This window comes from Siniperca chuatsi, linkage group LG23 (genome assembly GCF_020085105.1).
Source record: "Siniperca chuatsi isolate FFG_IHB_CAS linkage group LG23, ASM2008510v1, whole genome shotgun sequence".
NCBI classification, from domain to species: Eukaryota; Metazoa; Chordata; class Actinopteri; order Centrarchiformes; family Sinipercidae; genus Siniperca; species Siniperca chuatsi.
Genome location: NC_058064.1, coordinates 20,145,976 through 20,167,925, shown reverse-complemented (window position 1 = coordinate 20,167,925; position 21,950 = coordinate 20,145,976). Strand labels below are relative to the sequence as shown.

Here is a 21,950-nt window from a genome sequence, read left to right as displayed (position 1 = left end):
GTGTGTAGGTGGAGCTGTGTCGAGGCCTGTTGTCTCTAGTCCAGGAGAAGGTGGCCAGCGATGCCTCTAGGCTGCTGTATGATGATATGCTCTTCTGTCACTTGGTGGAGGAGGTGCTGCAATTTGAGAAGGAGTTGCGAAGCAGCCAGTCATACCCAGCAGCACTGCCTGGTCTGCTTCACCTTCTGCTTGAGGATGCAACCCTTCAGAAGTGGCTCACTGTGGAAAAGAAGAGTAAGTTGTCAAGTATGAGGATACTTAGTTGCACAAGTTAATGTCCGTGTATTATCTTTCACTCCCATTTTTGCATCAGTGTGATTAATAGTCAAAAGCATATTTTAGTTATTACATTATTATTAAGTCAGTTTATTATTAGGCTGACTACAATTTATGTTCCTATTAAAATGAGCCCTTGGCAATTTTACTACACCAACTGCACCACTCCAAAGTCAGTGGCTCTTTCAGTCATAGCATAACCATAGTTAGAGCCATAGAGCATGTAGGCTAGTTTCATCACCTGCTAGCTGAAATGCAGTGGTGTGGCAAACTTCTTGTACCGATGACAGTGTGGTGATGATACTGATGACTTTTATTCATAGAGCGCTTTTCAAGGTACTCAAAGACACTTTCATAAGTTAAAAAGATCATATAAAAACAACACACTTTTATATATATATATATATATATATATATATATATATATATATATATATATATATGCCCTCCTCTTGGCATTCAGGATGTCCTTGATGTCCTTTGTTACCCACGGTTTGTTATTTGGATAACAATGGACCATCTTAGTTGGGACATTGCAGTCCACACAGAAGTTAATGTAGCCAGTGATGCACTCAGTGAGCCCGTCAATGTCCTCTCCATGAGCCTCACAGAGTACATCCCAGTTTGTCACTTCAAGACATTCCTGCAGTGTCTCATAGGCCTGCTCTGACCATCTCCTCACTGTCCTTGTGGTCGCAGGCTGCCTTTTAACCAGAGGCACATAGCAGGGTTTGAGGTGAACCAGGTTGTGGTCTGACCTACCCAGAGGGGGGAGGGGGGAAGAGCTGTATGCGTCCTTAACGTTAGCATACAGCAGGTCCAGTGTCCTCTCCTCTCTAGTAGGACAATTCACATACTGGGTGAAATTAGTCAGTGTTGTTGAAACACTGACATGGTTGAAGTCACCCGAGATTAATATGAGTGCGCTCGGGTGTTGAGTCTGTAGTTGTGCTATGGCGTTGCACGCCGATGCTGGGTTAGCTGTAAACAGCCACAACAATGGCATGTGAAAATTCACGTGGCAGATAATATGGCCGGAGTCCCACAACTAGCAGATTTTACTGGCAAGAGAGGCTTAAAGAGCTGAGGGGGGAGATAGATTTGAGATTTCTGAAGGATATTTTGCATTTATCTTTTGGGATGGGGATGTCAATGTCCATAGTGATTGCCAGGTGGTCAGAGATGTTGAGGTTGAGGCTGGAGAGTTGATGTAGTGTAAGACCAGTGGAGCAGACCAGATCCAGGATATGACCATGGCTGTGGGTGGGGAAGCTGATGTGTTGTGTAAAGTTGAAGCATTGTAGCAGTTCCAGGAATTGTGGCAGATTTACAGTCAGTGCCATGTGGATATTGAAATCACCCAGGAGGAGAACGGAAGGTGAGATGGCACATAGCTGGGTCAGAAAATCAGAGAAGTGAGAGAGAAAGGAGGGGTTTGGCTTGGGGTGTGGTAGATAATGGCAGTGACCAAAGGAGTGGGACCAGAGAGTTTGAAAGCAAGGTGTTCGAAAGAATGATTGGCAGGAATGGAAATGGTGGTTGTTTTTAATGTCCTTCCTGTAAACAGCAGCAACACCACCTTCCCGCCGCTCAAGATGAGGTTTAGCAGTGTATGTGAATCCTCTTGTTGTGGTCTGGTTTAGTGAGAAATAGTCCAGGGGTTTGTGCCAGGTTTCAGTGAGGCAGAGGAAATCTAGGTTACTGTCAGTTATAAATTCATTCAGAATGAGGCTTTTATTGTTTGTGAACCAGTGTTGAGCAAAGCCAGGTTCAGGTGACATTGCTTTGTGATTGGTTGTGAGGACTGAAGAAGGGCACGGAGATTGGACAGATTCACATGCTGTTTGTTGTGGTGACATAAAGAGGAAGTTGAGGTGCGAGTGCGACAGGACCAAAGTGATGGGATGGAATTTGGGGACGTGAAGTTGTAGGTAAACACACAGCCAGAGTCCATGCAGTCTGGACGCAGGTGGTTATTGAATTGAAAGGGGGGTTTCGGAGGGGTGCTGTGTAAATAGTCATGCACGTGGAGAGGACTGGACCACATGCTGAATGTTAGCCAACAGCATGTGGCTACCCTACTTGTTAGGATGAATCTTGTCTCTTTTGAAGAGAGAAGCATGATCCCAGAGTTTAAGTTTTTAAGTAAGTTTTATATTTTTAATTTTAGTTTTAATAAGCCAAGTGTGCAGGCTAAGGATACGGCTAAAACGATCAGCTCCACGACCAAGAGTGGGAATATGGCCAGAAATAAAAACTGACTTTCCATATTCCTTTTAAAATGTTAAAAAGGAGGTTGTTTTTGGTACGCTCAAACTCCTGACGGGATGTGTAGTTCGTCCCCACATGCAGCACTATTCTCTTGTTGGAGGACGGGATTGAGGGGAGAAGGTTCACTGGAAAACAAAATTTGGAAATGCTTATTGCTTGGATTTTTATAGTTCTCCATCCACATTTTGTCACATCATCTATACAGGGTTTAGCCAGCCACCAACTAATTGATATTATAATACTGTAATTCAATTAATTTAGTCATATTATATACTTGTATCACACCATACAAACTACTCCGCACTCACCCATGTAGACAAACGGTGGCTGTAAAATTTGATGCTTCTTCACGGAGGACAGCGGCTGATTCAGCTTGGATTAATTGCAGCTAAAGTGGATTCTAACAGTGACCTACTTTCATAGCAAAAAGAAGAATTAAGAAACATCCAAAGTGCTGCAGTAGCAGTTTGAGAACGTCCTTTGGATGCTTTGATTCTTTCTTTTTATTGTGAAACTAGCTCACTAGATTGGAATCTACAAACCCTTTACAGCCAGATTTCAAGTCTACATTGGGTGAGTGTTTGGTACTAAAACCATATGTTTTCAGTATTGTTTGATAATGATAAATGTGTAACTTAATGTAATACTGTATCTAATAATACAAATTTTGCATTATTGCAAATTATTTGCTAACTGCTGAAATCCACAAAACTCAAAATGTATCAAAAATAAAGGATTTCCATGTCAACAGTGGCACAGGAATGAAGTTTTATTGAGATCACATAATGTACAATCCCATACAAACATACTACAAGTCACTTGTTTACATATGCAGTCTGCATGCTCTCGGTAGGTTTGCTCAAGAACAGTGAAAGAGTATCAACCCTGTATTCCTCTGTATATACAGTGGCGGTGGAGAAGATGGATGCCATGCTGTCGGCTGAGGGAGCTTGGAGCTCTCAGTACAAAGATATCAGTGATATGGATGAGCTGAAGGCTCCAGATTGTGCTGAGACTTTCATGACCCTGCTACAGGTCATCACTGGTAAGACTACTCATTTCAGCAATTCTGATGTCTTATTTGGAAAAGTATTAAACATGTACATGTAATACAGCAGGTGCTTGTTTTTCTATCATTTTCCATCTTCTCAATTTAAAATAAAGTGAATAAGTAAAAGGAAATTGCAACATTGGGGTGAACTGTACAGAGCTCTGAAAAGTAACAATGGAAATATTTTTCTGAACAATTTTCTGTGCTACCTCGGAATACGTTTTGCATTCTCTTTGATTCACTGAGGAAGGCTAAGATCTGACAGTAGCAGACCGCATCATGGGAAGTCTCCCAGCACTAGGCCTATAGCAGCATAACTAAAGTCAAGTCAAGTCAAGTCTGCTTTATTAAAGGATGGTTTCTACATGTTTATGCTTGCTAAACAGGTGTTTTGATAAGGTATTGGTACTGGTTTTATTGCACGTACTTACTGTAACGAGCATAGTTGTCATCAACTTGAGTAATCTTGGAGTTATCTTCACTTCACCTGGTTTACTTCACTCTCCACCGTGGTCTCTCTGCTCTGCTGTCTGCTGACTTCTCTCCATGTGTGTGTTTGTGTGTATATGTGGAGGAGCTCAGCCCCGACACAGAGAGCAGGGGAGAGGCTGCACCGCGATAATAAATTGCACAATTTTTTTGACAGCACGTTGTCTTTTGTTTATTTCTTTAATTTGAACATGGATATGTTGCTCACAATGTAGCATTATTAGGGAAAAAATAGGGTGTGTTCCCTGGATGTGTCGATAGTGAGTTTACTGAGTCCTTTCGGATTTTGATGCATCAGAGATGCAGGACACGTACCTAGCAGCATCACTGGATTAAGGCAACACCCCCACCTTATTTAGTAGCCCGAGCAACATGGGCATCGTTATAGTCAGGTAGGGAAGCTTCATTTAATGGTAAGAAAACATTTGGTTTCAGCCATGTTTCACATAAAACAATCACATCCAGGCCATGCTGAAGAATTAAATAATTTATCAGTACGGCTTTGGTAGACAGTGATCTGATATGTATAAAACCAAATTTGAGGGTCTTGGTGGGGCTGCAGCTTTTAGCAGTAGGCCAATCTGTAGAGCTACCAGTAGATGACGTATTAATTGGAGCAAGATACCTTATTTTTACCAAATGGACGTTGGAGTGGCCTAGTCAAAGTCCTGACCTGAATCCTATTGAGATGCTGTGGTATGACCTTAAAAAGGCAGTTCATGCTCGAAAACCCTCCAGCGTGGCTGAATTACAACAATTCTGCAAAGATGAGTGGGCCAAAATTCCTCCACAGCGCTGTAAAAGACTCATTGCAAGTTATCGCAAACACTTGATTGCAGTTGTTGCTGCTAAGGGTGGCCCAACCAGTTATTAGGTTTAGGGGGCAATCACTATTCACACAGGGCCATGTAGGTTTGGATTTTGTTTTCCTTAATAACAACCTTCATTTAAAAACTGCATTTTGTGTTTACTTGTGCTATCTTTGACTATTATTAAATTTTTTTTGATGATCTGAAACATTTAAGTGTGACAAACATGCAAAAAAATAAGAAATCAGGAAGGGGGCAAACACTTTTGCACACCACTGTAGGTGGACTCATCCCCAGCAGAGATGAACCCAATGAGGGTGGTGTCTTCTGCAAACTTCAGAAGATTGAAGGATTGATGACTGGAGGTGCAGCTGTTCGTGTACAAGGAGAAGAGTAGAGGGGAAAGGACACAGTCTTGAGGTGAACTGTTGCAAATGTTCAGGGAGTCAGAGATGCGTTTCCCCAGCTTCACATGCTGTCTCCTGTCAGAACTGAAGTCTGTGATCCACCTGCAGGTGGAGTCAGGTACACTTAGCTGGGAGAGCTTCTCCTGCAGCAGAGCCGGGATTATGGCGTTTGGTGTCCACAAACAGGATCCTGGTCTAGGTTCCTGAAGAGTTCAGGTGCTGGAGGATGAAGTGGAGGGCCATGTTGACGCCATTGTCTACAGACCTGTTGGCTCTGTAGGCGAACTGCAGGGGTCCAGAAGTGGGTCAGTGATGACTTTGAGGTGGGACAGCTCAAGGCACTCTGGGGGCTCTGTCTCTTGAACAGCCTGTTAAGGTCCCTCTTCAAGATGGAGAGACTCATTGTGGTAGGGTAGGAGGGGGGCCTCTGAGATAGGTAGTTGAGCAGTGGCTTGGGCCCCCACTGTAGCCCGTCTGCGGTAACATTAGCAGAGACACCCTATCTGCAAAAGTGAGGTTGTGTTAGCTGTGGGTGAATAGCCTAGACTAGTAGGCTCGGCTCGGAGCTAAGCTAACAACAGAAGCTACCTACTAACGCTAAGATTGTTTAGAAAAAAAAAAGTAGCAAGTCTAAAACAATATGAACTTAGCACAGAGTAACAGAGTAGATATATAAAAGAGTGAAGATTATGAGTGTGAAGAGGAGACCTGATAAAAGTATGTAAATAAAGTAAATTTGATATTTTATAATCAGTTTTTGTTGACACTGGGCAATCAAGATGATAAAGTGTTCTAGGGGACCAAAGTTCCATACTTAGGTCACTTGATGAAAGCTGAGTAAGTTCTATACACTGAAGAAGGATGTGGGATAATCTAAGGGCCAGAAAGGGCTAGTTAATAAACCTTTAGTTCAGAATATTTTTATCACAGATATGTATTCCCAAGGTCAAGAATGAATCTCCAATCTCAAATGACATGGTAATGTTTGGGGTTGTAATCGGTGGTGGTGGTTACATACTCGAGACCTCCCAACACCAACATTTTTTGCATATTTTGAAACCTGCATTTTTTTTATATCCATGTTGCAAGCTGGTGGTCTTCCTCCTCCGTCCCTTTTACTGTCACATTGCTGTGTTTCTTGGTGCACCACCAAATTTTGATTTGTGGAATAGTGTGAAATCGTTGACAGGACAGGATGTCACCCGCATGCTCATAACATCATTACTCCATAGCTTTACAAGTGGTCAAAAACTTCACAGGATACCTTTAAAGCATACATGATAGTAATGTACGCTGTTAGAGCATATACACATTTTGAACAAGAGTCTTGTGTTTTTTGTCAAACTTCTAAACTCAGAGCGGTACCGGGCCTTGCCCTGTCCTTCTGCGCAACTGAAGTTTCTGGGGCTACAGAGAGAACTGGTAGATGACTTCCGCATACGACTCACCCAGGTAATAATGACAAAGACTCTATACGCTACACTGGTATTAATAAAGAAAAAACACTCAAGTAATGAAGGAAAGACAGTTAGCTTTTCAGGAACACTGTTAAAGAAGGAGAGAGGCACTTGGCTAATGATTATGATCACAATTATTATCACAATTGTCCTCACAGTGGACTTCTAATTAATGCTTTTTAGTGAATAATAATGTAAGAACAATGCGAAACATGTATTTAAAGAGGAACCAGGATGAGCTGGTTGTAAGTTTCAAGCCTGTTTTTGGCGTAAGTGTGATGGGGATATTGTACATTTTTGTCTGCTAGTAAATTTGACGTTAACTAGGTTGTGTATTGTAAGTATGTTAGGCATAACAAGCTATATTTTCAGCCTACATCTTTTTGCTCAGTAAGAAATCTTTTATGTTGTGTCATGTTTGGCACAACGTGGTTTGGTTCATGTCATTTTCTCCTTTGTGCTATTTTGTTCAGTGTAACTGCCTTTCTATTGTTTTATCTAATTGTTTGTGTAATTATTTATGGACTGAAATCAATTAAAGAGAGGAAGGGCAAGAGATAAATTAATAAAAAAAGAGGGGGCTGATATTATTTTTTTCTTTTCAGGTGATGAAGGAGGAGTCTCGCTGCCCACTGGGTGCCCGTTATTGTGCCATACTTAATGCTGTCAACTACATTTGCACCATCCTGGGAGACTGGGGAGACAATGTGGTGCGTGGAGTTTATTAAAGGTCCAGTGTGTAACATTTAGGTTGAGCTATTGGCAGAAATGGAATATAATATTTATAGGTATGTTTTTAATAGTGTATAATCAACTGAAAATAAGGCTACTGTAGAAACCGCCATGTTTCTACAACCAATTCGCAAATGTGAATTAGTCTGGAACCTCTCAGTTCATTTTCAATATCCAAGAGGTGCTATCAACAGGCGCAGACCAAAATGCCTCTGGACGCAATTGGATAGACCTTCAACCAATCAGAGCAACTAAACGTGTGACATAGTGTAGTTGTTAAATTAAACTTAACAAATCCTGTCGGAAGTACGGCAAACACATCTTATCAACAAAAGCTTTAAGTGCAGTTGTATACCGTTCAATTCGTTTAATACTGACGCGATAGCGGATAGCTGGACATTTTTAGATTGTCATTCATGCACGAGTACCAGACCCTTGTTTTAATATGAAAGCTAATTTCACTGGGGAAAACCTCATCTACACAAAGTCAGTCCTGACATGGGGCCTCATTTAGAAATGTACGCACAAAACGGTGCTTGCAAGATGTGTACGCCACATCCCATGGAAGTTGGGATTTATAAAAATTTACTTGAAGGCAGAATGTGCGCACCTGTATGGAAACTCTGCCCCTCTGTACAAACATTTTGGAATAAAGAGAAATTGGCAACGCAGATGGCGAGGTAGTGAATTAAAGCCACATTTCATAATGCTCCCTCTCACACATTTAATTTCACTTCATATAAAAAATTAATTATATACCCATTTTGTCAAACATTCAGGCCTCTTGAATAACTCAAAGGGGGGTCACTGCAACCTTTATGCACTCTGTGCAAGAGAGGTTCCAGACTGTCCAGATAGAAAGATTAAATGACCTAGGGGTGTCTCAATTTCTTGAGATATGCTTGTTTTAAGTAACTCGCTCTGACGTGATTTTGGTGTTTAGAGCAGAAGACAATATAGCTTGTCTTACTATACATTAGAGTGTATATAAAACCAATGAAATAATATAGTCGCAGACTCTTTTTCGCTTCAAAATGCTTTGGCATGTCTATTCCCTATCACGGACTGAAGATATTGCCCAAGATTTGCGATGATTGGAAAATCGTTAATGAGTTATGGCCAATTTCCTTCTAAGCCCGCCCTTTGCGAAGATATTTTGGCTGATGGCGGCCATATTTTTCGACCGATCTTGCTCATTTATGAAAGAAATGTGTATCTGCAGTGCTGTATCAAAAATCTGCTGTCGATAGAGTCAAAATTCAAAAAGTTCTATTCATTTTACTGTTCACATTATGCAAATTAGCCGTCCTTATCCATCATGGCAGACTTTAGTGGTCCAGGAGGCTTTTTTTTGTAGAGCACATTGAACTGGACTTGTGTGAGAAATTTCAAGTCAATCGGACTCACGGTGTGAGGGGCGTGGCCTTTCCAAAATTGCACTTTTGGGCCTTAATTACAGCGCCACCATGTGGCCGATTGAGCTCAAATTTCTGTGGAAGCATTTGAATCATTTCCAGTTATTGGGCCAAGTTTCGTGTTTCTAGCTCATTCCAGCTCACGGCAATTTGAGCCGTGGCATAAGACGACTAATAATAATAATAATAATAATAATAAACATAAACCGGCACAAACTCAGTAGGGTTCTACTGCTGTCCAGTGAAAACCATGTATCTCCATATCTGTTGATATTAAAAATGGGTTGAAAAAATGAACCAATGCCTGTAAAACGTAGACCTGCTAGTTATCTAACAGGCTGAAATGGACAAATCCTGACATTCCACACATTTTGCTCAGGTGTATTTGAGAAGGCTCGACAAGTCAGCACATTGTTACTGTTGTACAGCTACAACAGTGTTAGCCGGTGTATGAGGTGTACATCCCTTCACAATTCATGAAATTGAAACTAAGATGTAAATGTAGATGTTGACCTTGTGATAAGAGTTTTTTGTCAAACTGCTATTTCCAAGGTCGAAAATGAACCCTTAAGGTAAATTCAGAGATTCCATTCAGAGTTTCAGCTAGAGGTGTGAAGAGTAGCCAAAACCTGCACTCAAGTAAAAGTACTGTTACTGTGTAAAAACAAAGTAGAAGTAGTCATCAAAATAAGTTGAGCTGAGTACAAAAGTATCTCCTAAAAAAAGCGACTAAACGAGTAGTGAGTAACTTAATAAGTAAAAGACAAAGTACCAGCACACTACTTTCTTATTCCCACTTCTTGTGTTCTGATGTGGACATGACTGACATCATTTCAACCACAGGTGGTCTTCCTCAGGTGAAGGTAAAGAAATGAACATACACGTGCATTTATGGTCAGTTTGTGATGAAATGTCATGTCATCATCCTTGATGAGATAATCTACTATGTATACACCAGGATAATATTTCCAGTCTGTATCTCTCAAGTGTGATCACAAAATACCCATGTGAATATATATTAATATTGCTCAATTAAATACACAGCATACATGGGCCATGTCTATTACCGTAAAACTTAAATTAAAAGCCGAGCGCCAATTAATGCAGACGTTTTGACACATAAACGCAGGTCTCAATTAGATGCCGGGTCTGTTTTTATAGAAGTTCTTTGGATGTATAAAACCTCTTAAAGCCCACCGGGTCGCCCGCTTGAGCTAGTTCTGCTGCTTAGATTGCGCATACAAATATAAATGTTTAAACTGCTGTCAATATGGACATGCTACATGCTGTCGTTAGATCAGTTAGGTTCTCCACAATTCAATCGTTCAGTTTATTGAACGGAAACCGTGAGCACCAGAGTAAACTGTAATTCATTCCGATTTACCGGCATGGTGAAGAAGAGAGATGTTAAAGTGGTGACTCGCTACCTTTGCTGCGGCCGAATATGTGTCTGTTCCTCGATTATTTACTGTATTTTTCCGTCTTTGCTGAGCAAGAGTTTTGTGCGAAAGGAATTAAAGGCCTGTCCCATATATAGGCAGGTTGAGTTCAGTGAGTGAAGCAAAAAGAAGCCTGGGCTAAAAAGTTTTATGGTATGTCAAAAATTAAATACAGCATAAAGAGTGCCAACATGTTACAGTCTCCTTTTAAAAATTCCAGTATAGTTCCCAGTTCCCGGCACAGACACCCACAGATCAGGTGTGAGCCCACCACATCCAGGTCTCTCCAATCACACGAAGACAGTAAGATTATACAAGGGGCCAAATCAGTCTCTAATCTTACTGGACATTAGCATTTGGGACTGCTTTGTCCTCGGGCTGGTCCTCGTGTGGCAGTGGAGGAAACGGCAAAATCGACTTAGTTGAAAGAGAGTGGGACGTAAAAGTTATCCTCCTCTTTCTTGAAGACAACGGTTTACCCGCGTCTTCCTTCTGCAAGCACAGAGAGATCGCCAGCTGCGCAGTGATCTTCAGGATCCAAACGTGTTCGGTGAACACAAAACAGTCTGTTGCTTGTCCAGCGAGTTGGAAACCGTCACCTAGATTATTTAGAATACAACGTTGACTAGCAGTGGGACAAGGCAGCGAGGCAGAAACGGTACACTGTCTCTTATATCCCTGGTGACGTCATGGCCGCCATCAGTCTGGTCACCATAAATACAAACCAACCTAGGAGAGGACTGAACATCATGCTTCCTCAAGAAAATGCAGTTTCACTGGTAGAGCACTGGCAGTGTAGAGATTTTGTTTTCTATTAGTGTCTATGCCAAAATGAAACTTTTGTCAATGCCTACTTTTGAAGAATATACTGTAAATATATTTTTCTACGAATCATTTTTCCATTTAATAAAAGAAGCCAAACTTCTCAAATGTTAAATGTTGTCTAAACACAAGCAGCCGCACAAGAACTTTGCTTAAATAAAGTCTGAAAATCTTAAAATCATGATTTGATTCAGAAGTTGTCCAATCAAACAATGAGTAAAGAATGGTGCAAATCCGAGCACTGATTCAGTACCAGCCTTCAGTACTGGACAGTTTTGGAACACATTTCAATCTGTACGGAAAAGAACTTTGCGCTCTGTGCCTTAGCAGAACTATAGCCCTGTAACTTTCATGTCACTGAACTGCCAGAGGAGAGTGACGTTTTTGTTTTTACCTTCTCACTGATCGGTTGTGTTTACCAGTTCCTTTTATTCTTTCTTCAGTTTTTCCTACAGCTGCAGCAGGCAGCGGTTTCACTTGGTGAGGAAGCGGTCCTGGGGGGCCTGGGGGTCATGGAGGTGGGTCGTCTGGCTTCTCTGGAGGGCTCTCTATTTGAAGGTCTATTGGCGTTGCTGGATCGACTTAAAGGAGACATGATGGGAAGACTGCTGGAATGGACCATGAGAGAAATCACAGAAAAAGCCAAACCATACTGCCAAGACAGGTGAGACATCAGCCTGTTGATGAGTACCATGTTAATTGGTGTTTTAAACTAATGATTTTAACAAAAAAAAAACAACTACCATATGCAGCTGCACTGGGTATGGTTAGGACGGTGCAATCTAAAATTTATAGTGAGGTGTAACTGACATGGAAGCATTTATAATAACATATATGCAATTCACATTTGTTATTTTATTGAGATTTTAATATCAACTTTTGAATAAGAAAGGCTTCTGGGATGTTGTCCGCTGCTGCAGAGACAGGAAGTTTGATTCCAGTCGTATTGTTCACCATTTTCTGTGTTTGCGGGTTGGAGACTGGTGAGGATTCATCATCCCGGTCTCTGCATTAGCGATTCCTACCTGGTTGGTTGGAGCACCTGCACAGTGGGGGGGTGGAGCAGGGCGTGTTAGAGCAAACCTCTCATGTATTTAACTATGCTGCCATCATGCATAATGTTAAATTTTATGACCCCTAACTAGCCAATTAGTGTCAAGTATTTGAACAGCTGCTCCATGCCTTCCTCCCCTCTCATGCCCCCTCTTCCTCAGCCTTTCGGAACCAGAATCAGCGAGAAAGAATATCACGACGATTGATGTTGAGCCAAGCAAGATCTTCTTTTAACTTGTCGTGTCCTTAAATTGAACCACTTTACATGCCAGGCCCAGAGAGCAAGTGTCTGTGGGTGGAGGGGAAATATTTCCCTGCTTGTCTGAGACTCGGGGGTCCCTGCGTATCGGTAGAGGCCAGGTTTAGCTGCAAAGAAGCTGAGTTATCTTTGTCAACCAGTGTTTCAATGGTCAGTGTGGAGTTATGAGAATCACTGACAGCCCTCCTCGCATACACTGGCTTGGGCAGTGAGAGCTATTGGGGGGACTGCATACAGAAGAACACACACTGGGTGTTCTCCCATGTTGCACAGAGGTCCACAGACAGACCACCACCGGATGGATGTTTCCACTGAACAGAAGCTCTGTCCCACGGTTCAGTATTCGCGGCACTCACCGATGGAAAACTTTAATAATTTGTGAACTGTACATGGCACATTCAAATGCTTTATACTCACGTGTTCAGCACACTGAGCTGCGTCTTTTGGCATAAGCCAAGCCCATTTATGCCTTTTTAAACTTTCTGTAAATTTGCAAAATTCACTTTTTCATACTAGGTTTTTTTTTTCTACTTAACAAAATTCTGTGACAAAATTGGTTTCAAAAGATTCTCTTGCACCTCCTTGTCAATATTTATTTCAAACATTCTTTTTTTGTATTTGTATATGATTTTTGTAGTTTGTTCGAAAGCCAAATAACTGCTCTTTGTACGGTGCCATTTTTAGAATACCCTGTATCTTACTGATAGTTTTTTCAAATTGCATGAAATGCACTAGGCATATCCAGTATGAGCTGCAGATCTATTCTTTTTCAATTAACACATTAACATATATTTTAAATTTCACCATATTTTCATAAGAACATCCAGTATGTGCTCTAGATTCAGCATATTAAATTTGATGCGAATCGGCCAAATGGTGGCACTGTGGCTGTTTTTCATGTGTTGATGCAGGATGTATTGGAGTATTGTCATGTCAGTGTTGGTGAAAAGCTAATGATGTTTTATATCAAAAACACAATCAAATTGAAACGACAGACACTCCACCAGAGGGAGACCATCAATGAACTGAGTTTTGACAAGTCACCATTTGTACTGTGTTAGCTCAGGGTGGCCCGTATCTGGGCTTCTGTTGCGGGCATGGAGCTCAATACTTTCATGCTCAGTTGAGCTCTGTGTTATTTTTGTAGTTTAATACATGGTGACATTACACCTCAGAGGTGCAAATTGCTGTAAGAGGTGCGACAGAACCTTATTTGCATTTGAATCATCACTTTACAAGTGTAAAACTGTATTAATTGATGAAACTGAAGCTACTTAAAGAATCACTGGATCATTCCCATCCTATACCTTCATCTATCTGCTTATTTAAATCTATATAATTCATGACACTTTATGTATTCCCCGTGTTTTATTAATTACATTTATTTATTTATTCTCTTTGCAGGAGAAAATTGTTCTTTGGTCCTTTCTCTTTCATCAGTGGCGGTTATCAGACCTGTGTCACTTCTCTTTGTGTCTGTATCAGTTGAGGTGTTCCCTCCAGGCCAGATGCTGGGTGGTGTTGTAAATATGCATTCTTTATGTTTCTATTGGCGTCATTATAATATTTATATTGGCATGTAAAACCATGATTTTTTTTCAAATGAAAAATTGCTTTTTTTGTTGGGATTCAACAAAACATGCCCTACGCATGTTTGGTTATTAGCAAAAATATCAAAGATATTTATGAATCAATATCAGTAAAATGTTTAATATTATCAAAATTATTTATGAACTCATAATTACAGGGCACCACCCTGGGATCAGGGACCAATAACCAAACATGAAAAACAGTCTCAAAGGTGGCTGTCCACCTAAAAATGCTGATATTTGAAGAACTATCTTAAATTAATAAGGGGGGACAGTGAAGGGTGAATCCGAGCACTGACGTCACAACCAGCTGTTATTACAACACGGACACACAGTAACCACAGGCAACTGAGCGTTTATTTAACCTTAGAACTGATGAACAATCAATTCTGTTGATAAAAAGTGTTTGTTTTTACTTTCCACTCATATCTTAAGATGTTTGATTGGAAAGAGAACTTATAATGGAGAAAAGGAGAATACTAGCAGACATGTTATTGATTTCTGAGGAGATGTAGTGTTTATGATATTAACCTTTACTATCCAGTTCACCAGTGTAGACAGACGACCTGTAGCCTGCATAATAATCAGATAGGCATTGTAACGATAATGAGAGAGCCTCAGCTTCAATGTTAAAAAAGCTACAAATCACACATCATCACATATTTTGACGGGAAGGAGATTTTCTACTTGTATGTTGCCTTCGTGTGTGTGATGTGTGTTCGTTAAGTAGTGACATTTAGTTTTGTATTTACTAACTAGCAGTATTTGCTTATTCCCAGAAGACTTCCTTCCTTAAATAATCCTCATTCGGACAACTACTACTGCGTGTAATTTACATAGTCCCGTCTAGTGTGCATCTGTTTGTGATCATGATGCGGCCTGTTTGACCCTCTCCACCACTGATGAAGGTGAGGATGACCAGTATTTGGGTGGTTGGGTGGTGATGAGGAACTGTGGGTGTCACAAATAGAACTGATTCACCAAAAGTCGATAGGCTACATTTTGGAAAGGCATCTCACCAAGTCCTGCAGTCATTATTTTACAGGTATTTAAGTTGCTAATGAAGCTGCTTTGACAACTGCGGCCGCCAGACGCCGCTGTACAATGTGAGCATGTCAAATCAAATAGTCAGTTAGGGGAACAAGAGTGCTATTCATGCTATTCATATGGGAGTTTAGACAGTTATCCTGTGATGCACACAGGATAAAAACATATCGGTGAGGACGGAAAATGATTTCGCTGGTGGGATTTAATGCAGGAAACCTTGCACACTGTAGGAAACGCTATTTATGTGCACTCGGTCTCTCCTACGTTCATAACAGGTTACAGTCCGTCTGTCATCATTGATGAACCTGGTTATTATCTTTGATTAACAGTACTTGTACCCAAGAAGGCTTCCCCAGCCTACATGAACAGCTACCACCCGTAACACTTACCTCAGTGGTCATGAAGTACTTGTAGAGGCTGATCTACATCTGCTCCTGTCTGCCTAGCTCCCTGGACCCAGTACAGTTTGCTTGCACAGGTGCTCCCCTGTGTACTTAGCCCTCTGCTGTACTATATGGTGCAAGGCCAACTACCTCCTGCTGCACAGTCGGAGGTAAAACCAAGGAGCTGGCTGTGGATTTTGGGAGGAATGAGACCACAGACAATACCTTACTCCCCTTGGTACTCTTACTTTTATGGAACATGAAATTATCTTAAAATCTGTTTTGTTTTGCTGAACTTGATTTTGGAAGAGTGACTTTGTGCCTATGCTTGACGCATTCATTAGCATCCATTAGTTTGTGGTGGTTGAAAACGTTTGTTTTGCCAGATGTCAGATTTCTTATTGTTTTTGAACGCTGTTCTAATGCTTTTCTTTGCCTCTGTGCTTGAAATGTGCTATATAAATACAGCTGCCTTGCCTTTTATACAAAGCTGTGGTTAGCTTAGTGACACTTGACTCAAATGAAGCAATTCCAAGCAACAGAAGTTACTGTTTTAGGAACTAGTCTCAGATGCTGACTGCCTAAAACCACACCAAGGAAGCTTGCAGAAGGAGACAGGTTGCTGTTTACGATGCAGAAAGGTCGCTGCAATTTAGCAGTAGGAGGTAGAGGAGCTTTTGTCTCCTGCATTGTTTTAAGGAGAGATTATTTTCTCTTCCCATAGTTTTTATTCTACTCAGTTTCAAAGAATAAAGGGTAGCACGCACGGATTTATTCTCTTTCTTGCTTTTACTCTCTTTTCTTTAGGTGGTTGTCCCTACCATCCCAGCACGACCAGTCCACCATGTCCCTGTCCAGTTCAGCGTGTCCCATGATGCTATGTGTGAGGAACAGATTGTTGAACCTTCATCAGGTCCTGAGTCTTTCTCTGTTCCAAATGGCCTGGCAGGGCCTGGCGGAGAGACTTGACAACTTTCTCTACCAGGATGTAAGCGATTAAAACCCCACCAGGCTGTGTGTTGACCTGTTGTGGCAGAGCATATTAAAAACAGCCTTCAGAGTAGGCATGACACAGTCGGGCTATTTGGGGACAGTTTAGATAACCCAAACATTCTGCAGTGGCACATAAAAGTCTATAGCAAGGGTAGACATTGAAATTTAAACCATATTGAAATTGTATTTGAAATGCGGCTTGGCTGCTTTTCTGACTTACTTCTGACAGTACCAGCTGCAAACTCACTCTCAAGATGCCACTGAATGACCAAAAAATAGTTCATTCATTTTTTGAACTGTTGAACTGAATAAGAGCAGAGTTTAGGCCTAAGCTCTGTTCCCTCCATTTTCTGTATATGCTGGTCAGAGCTGGGCAGCTGACAGAAAATGTACTCAAAACACCATTATAAATGCCTCAACAACCTAATTTAAATCAAGTTGGTATGTTCCATATATTCATTCTTTCAGACAGGCTGCCCTTTTAATCTCCCTGAAGGTACCACATTGAATCACACCTGAGCCTAACTACAAACAACCTATCGGTGTCACTTCGTATTTGCTTGTGTCCTGTATGTGGGTTCAGAGGAATCTAGCTGTGTCAAGTTTAGGAATTTATCACAACTCATCAGTCTAACTTGGATTATAACTATGATTGTATTCAGATGTTAGAGAAATTGTAGCTGGGTGTAGAGGTGCAGAGGCCAGAGCTGCTCCAAAAACAAAAGATGCCACGTTGATCCTGCAAAAGTGTCTTACAGTGATTGGAGGAATCGCACTGTAAATCTGGCAGTTAAGTTTTGCCATGCTAAGGAATTATTTTGTGAAACACTCAATCAATAAATCAATTTCTTAATTTTAGTGTGTTATTGTACGTTGGGCGTTAGAAGTAATGCAACAAGTTTAAGTTGTTTCAAGACTGCCATGCAGTTACAGTGTAATAGTTTTCAACATATCCATGTGTCTCTCTGTCAGGTGATCCTGTCTAATCATTTCAGTGATGGCGGGGCAGCTCAGCTTCAATTCGACATGACCAGAAACCTATTTCCTCTCTTTGGTCACTACTGCAAAAGACCTGAGAACTTCTTTAAGCAGTAAGTGTGTGTGTGCGGGAGTCATGATAAGGCTCAAATTGCAGGCGCAAGTGTGTGTTCACGTGTGTACCTCTTTTCTCAGTGCTGCTACCACAGTGCACGTGCGTATGAGTGGGCTTATGATCCTTGGAACATCACACACAAATGCACATACTGTACATGTGACTAAATGGATGATGCCAGTTTAAGTATTATTAAGTCCCTCTTTCAGTTTTTTCATGTACGCATGGGTGGCTATTATGAAAATTGGTGTTCCGTTAAAAAGAAATTAAAGCTACTCTAATCAATATTTTTATATTAACAATGGGTCGTATAACTACTTGTATGTGGAAGGTGCTCATAGTGACAAACTCAGAGAATTACCTGACTCGGCAGTTCGCCACAGCTGTACAGTGTTTCAACATCTTTCAGCTAATTGTCTCAGTTTTCTGGCCCACAACTTGCCTGTCTTTGTTTTCACCGCTCTCATCAGCCTTGTTTCCAGAAGAAGCCAGCAGCTGCTTTCAGTGAAAACGCTCTGATAAACCCACTGTACACTGCCCGCCCAGCAGGTGGAGCATTTTTCTCAGGAGTTGGTAGAGACCAAAACAGAGCTAAAAGAAGAGTGACTATTGGACTCAAACTCGCCAGGTAGACACAAACACAACTCCAAATGAATGATAATGTTGCCCCATATCTGCTGGATGTGTAACCTTAAGTTGACATTGTTTTGTCAACCGCTGTCGTGAAAGAACTGTCAAGCTCAATTTAGGCACGAGTGTACTGTATGTGCATTGGTGTGTTGTGTTCAAAAAAACAAATTAACATGTGCATGTACGTGTGTGTGTGAGGAAGAGGCAGATTAACTATGTTCATGTGCTGTAGTCTCCTCCCGCAAATGTGTTTTGCTTATTGTTCCTTCAATTGGACGTTTGAGCTTCACTGTGCAGAATGATTTATGTGCAGAGTTTGATACTAGAAGGCCGTTTTCACATTTATCATCAAAATAATATAAAGAGTGTGGTCTAGACCTGCTCTATACGACAAGTACCCTCAGTTAACCTTTGTTATGATTTGACGCTACGTTAATAAAATTGAATTGAAAATCAATTTAATCCACTGAAGGGATAAAGTTTCACCATGCTTCCTTAAATCTGAGTTTAAGAAATGTACATATGAACATAATTTTGTGACATCACAACTAGTTTGGAGGCCAGTCATTGTCCAGTATGCAACTTACACTATTGTGATGTGGAAACTTGAAATTTCCAGCAGACATAAACTGAAAATGGACTTTTCAGTGAAGTAGAACATCTTGCATATTCATAGATTCTGGATTTTTCAGTGAGGGAGAAGATGTGCTTTTAAGAATTTTGACTAGTAAACTAGGTAGGAATTAGGCAATGCAGTCGTGACTACATTGTTTTACTGTGTTTTCCTCACCACTATTACTAAATTAGTGGCAGCACTGATGAAAATGCACTTTGCTTTCTTTCTTGCCATAGTGTATTTCCACTGTACTCCCTGATTGGTCTGGCCAGAGATGCACTACTGGCTATAAAGACAGTGTAGTGTACTCTGTTTGTAAGGAGAACCATCTTTTGTCTAGCTATGCAGTCCATACCATGCATGTGTGTAACAGTTTATGCTACTGTCATGACAGATGGGATTGCAATGAGCATAAGACAAACAGCCGAACTAAGAAAATAATAAAACACAAAAAAAATTGTATAAGAAAGACAACTGAAGATTAAAAGCCCCAGTGAAAGGGATAGCATTCATATTGCATTATGATTAGTTTTGTCTCCATCTGCTCTCTCTATCTCTCCACAGTGTTAAAGAGGCGTGCATCATCTTGTGTCTTAATGTGGGCTCTGCGATTCTGCTAAGGAATCTCCTTAAAGAGTCAGAGGAGGAGACAAGAGATTGGACAGGTGCAGGGGATCCTCCACCAGAGTCTGCACTGAATGAGTTGGGGGTTTACTGCTTGGCACCCTGTGATGTGTTGATTCTCCTCAACCTCAGAGCCTCCTGGCCTGGACAGTAACAATTCTCCCTGGCAATATTTGTTGGTGTGGAGTGTGCATCAGTTTGAGTGCTTGGCAAATTTTTCTTATTACATTTTTGTCATTAGCATTAGTCTCCTATGTAAACAATCTGGTAATATATTGTCAACGTTAGTAAGTTGGTACTATTGAATTGTAATTGTATGATAAATGTATGATTGCATTGTGTTGCACTATTTTTGGGGGGGACCTACTTACTCATCACCTCATTTGACTGAAATACAGCACAACAAAGTATAAATAACAATTGTCCTTTATCTAGTGGATTATGCAATAAACCCTGCTGACCTGCAATGCTCTCGTCTTCAGTTGCCACATAACTACTGGTTAATGGGTTTTCTTTTAATGTGTTTTGTGTGTGACACAGCTGCCCTGTGCACACTCGTGATATAAATGAAAGTTTAAAAGGTGCCCTGTGGACTTTTCTTGAAAACAAAGTTTCTGTTTACATTCAGTGTTACTAACCCAAACGCATTGTGTATCCTTTAAGTCTAGTAAACATGTTAAATGCATGTCCTTCATCATAAGGTATACTAAGCCAATTACAAAAAAAAGCCTGCATTGTTTACATCCATGTTTGCTTGCTAGCAGTCAGGTTCCAAAGCACTAATTCAATTCAATTTTATTTTATTTATATAGCGCCAATTCATAACAGAAGTTATCTCATTGCACTTTTCCTATAGAGCAGGTCTAGACTGTACTCTTTACAATATTATTTACAGAGTCTTACATATCCCACCATGAGCAAGCACTTGGCGACAGTGGCAAGGAAAAACTTTGAGAGAGAGAGCAAATTCCACCTAGAATTTTAAAATAATAATGTAATGGTAGTGGTAATATTAATGAAGTAATAATAATAGGAAGAATAATGATAATAGTAAAAAGACTAATAACAACAACTGTAGTAGCAGTTGTCGAGCAGGAACACGGGGGCAGCAGGTGGCCCACAACCACAGATCCAGACTCTGCAGCTCCGGAGGCAGAAATACCTGCTGAAAGTGACAGAAGGAGAGATGAGAGAGACGAGAAAGTACAAAACTACGGGAGAGAGAAGATGTTGAGTTAGTAACATGCAGTAATGGGATAAAAATGCATACAGGAGGAGAGAGGAGCTCAGTGCATCATGGGAAGTCTCCCGGCAGTCTAGGCCTATAGCAGCATAACTAAGGGATGGTTCAGGACTCACCTGAGCCAGCCCCTAACTATAAGCTTTATCAAAGAGGAAAGTCTTGAGCCTACTCTTAAATGTGGAGATGGTGTCTGCCTCCCGAACCCAAACTGGGATCTGATTCCACAGGAGAGGAGGACTTGTTGCCTCAAGTCAGGGACGAGGCCAGTGAGCGAGGGTGGCCACGTACAGGCCTGCGGTAGTAACCGGACACCAGACATGTATACATATACATATTAATTGTATGTCAATGTAGCAATACATCTTTATTCAATCATCACTAGAGCTGGGTATGGACCCTCAATACTTTATTGGTACTGATTGGACTGTGTTGAAAACTGTCAAGTACCAAAGTTGGTAGTGAATGTCTGGTCCGATTGTTAATCTTCTATATGTATTCTTTGATTAGATAGTTCCTGATTGAAATAAGAAAGCATCCAATTTAAAGCTGTATTTTATTCAGGCAACATTCTTCTATGGCTGGTTGTTTTTAGACATTTAACATTATAGAACTTTGCCTGAGGTCTAATAAAAAAAAGGGTTTTACAGAAAAACATATTTCTCAAGGTAAGGGATTGAAAAAAGTATAGTTTAGGTATCTCAGTTATTGGATCAGCTCTAGTATCAAAATATTTCAAACAATGAAATCACCACACTGTTAATGTCATGTTCTGCAATCATAAGCAATATTAACAGAAAAAACATAAATCAGGGCCCATTTTCAAGTTGTTCATTTACCCCTATGCAGAATTAGATCTACAAACAGAAAACAAGTAGCATGTCTACACATTATCTATTATGACTAACATAATAGGTTTAATTTGTCCATCTGGGCATGGATAACTGAGTTAACTTGATTTGATTGCTGATGACCAGGCTTTCAGTAGCTTCACCTCAGGCTGAACCAGTGTTACAATCAATCTGACAGGCAGAAACACAGCAAGTTCCTTCCCAAAGGTTCCTCTTTACCTCGGCACTGTGAACATGACTCTTTCTTGTGTAATGAAAATCTGAGTTCAGATCCTTTTCATTCTAAAATATCTGTACAGTATTCCAGTTGATATATGTTTTTAAATGCGCTGCAAATGAAATAAAGCTAATAAACAACTTGGACCCGTGGCTGTCGCAAGAAACATTTTCACAATTTTTCCTCT

The 21,950-nt window shown here is 40.7% G+C and overlaps 1 protein-coding gene across 3 annotated transcripts in view; it reads left to right on the top strand.

Moving 5' to 3' along the window:
• Window positions 1-19,922, top strand: part of rint1 (RAD50 interactor 1) — a 29,184-nt gene extending 9,262 nt beyond the window's left edge. Inside the window, exons 8-16 of one of the 3 annotated variants that reach the window (XR_006376734.1) lie at window positions 9-234; window positions 3,455-3,592; window positions 6,661-6,755; window positions 7,366-7,470; window positions 11,612-11,832; window positions 16,307-16,487; window positions 17,465-17,583; window positions 18,056-18,213; window positions 19,396-19,531. Coding sequence is in view for 2 of the 3 variants with exons in the window: in XM_044185367.1 (XP_044041302.1) it covers window positions 9-234; window positions 3,455-3,592; window positions 6,661-6,755; window positions 7,366-7,470; window positions 11,612-11,832; window positions 16,307-16,487; window positions 17,465-17,583; window positions 19,396-19,609 (1,299 nt within the window). In the remaining variant the exon portion in view is untranslated. The other 2 variants (XM_044185367.1, XM_044185368.1) reach the window with 2 other exon arrangements.
• The last annotated feature ends 2,028 nt before the right edge of the window (window positions 19,923-21,950 follow it).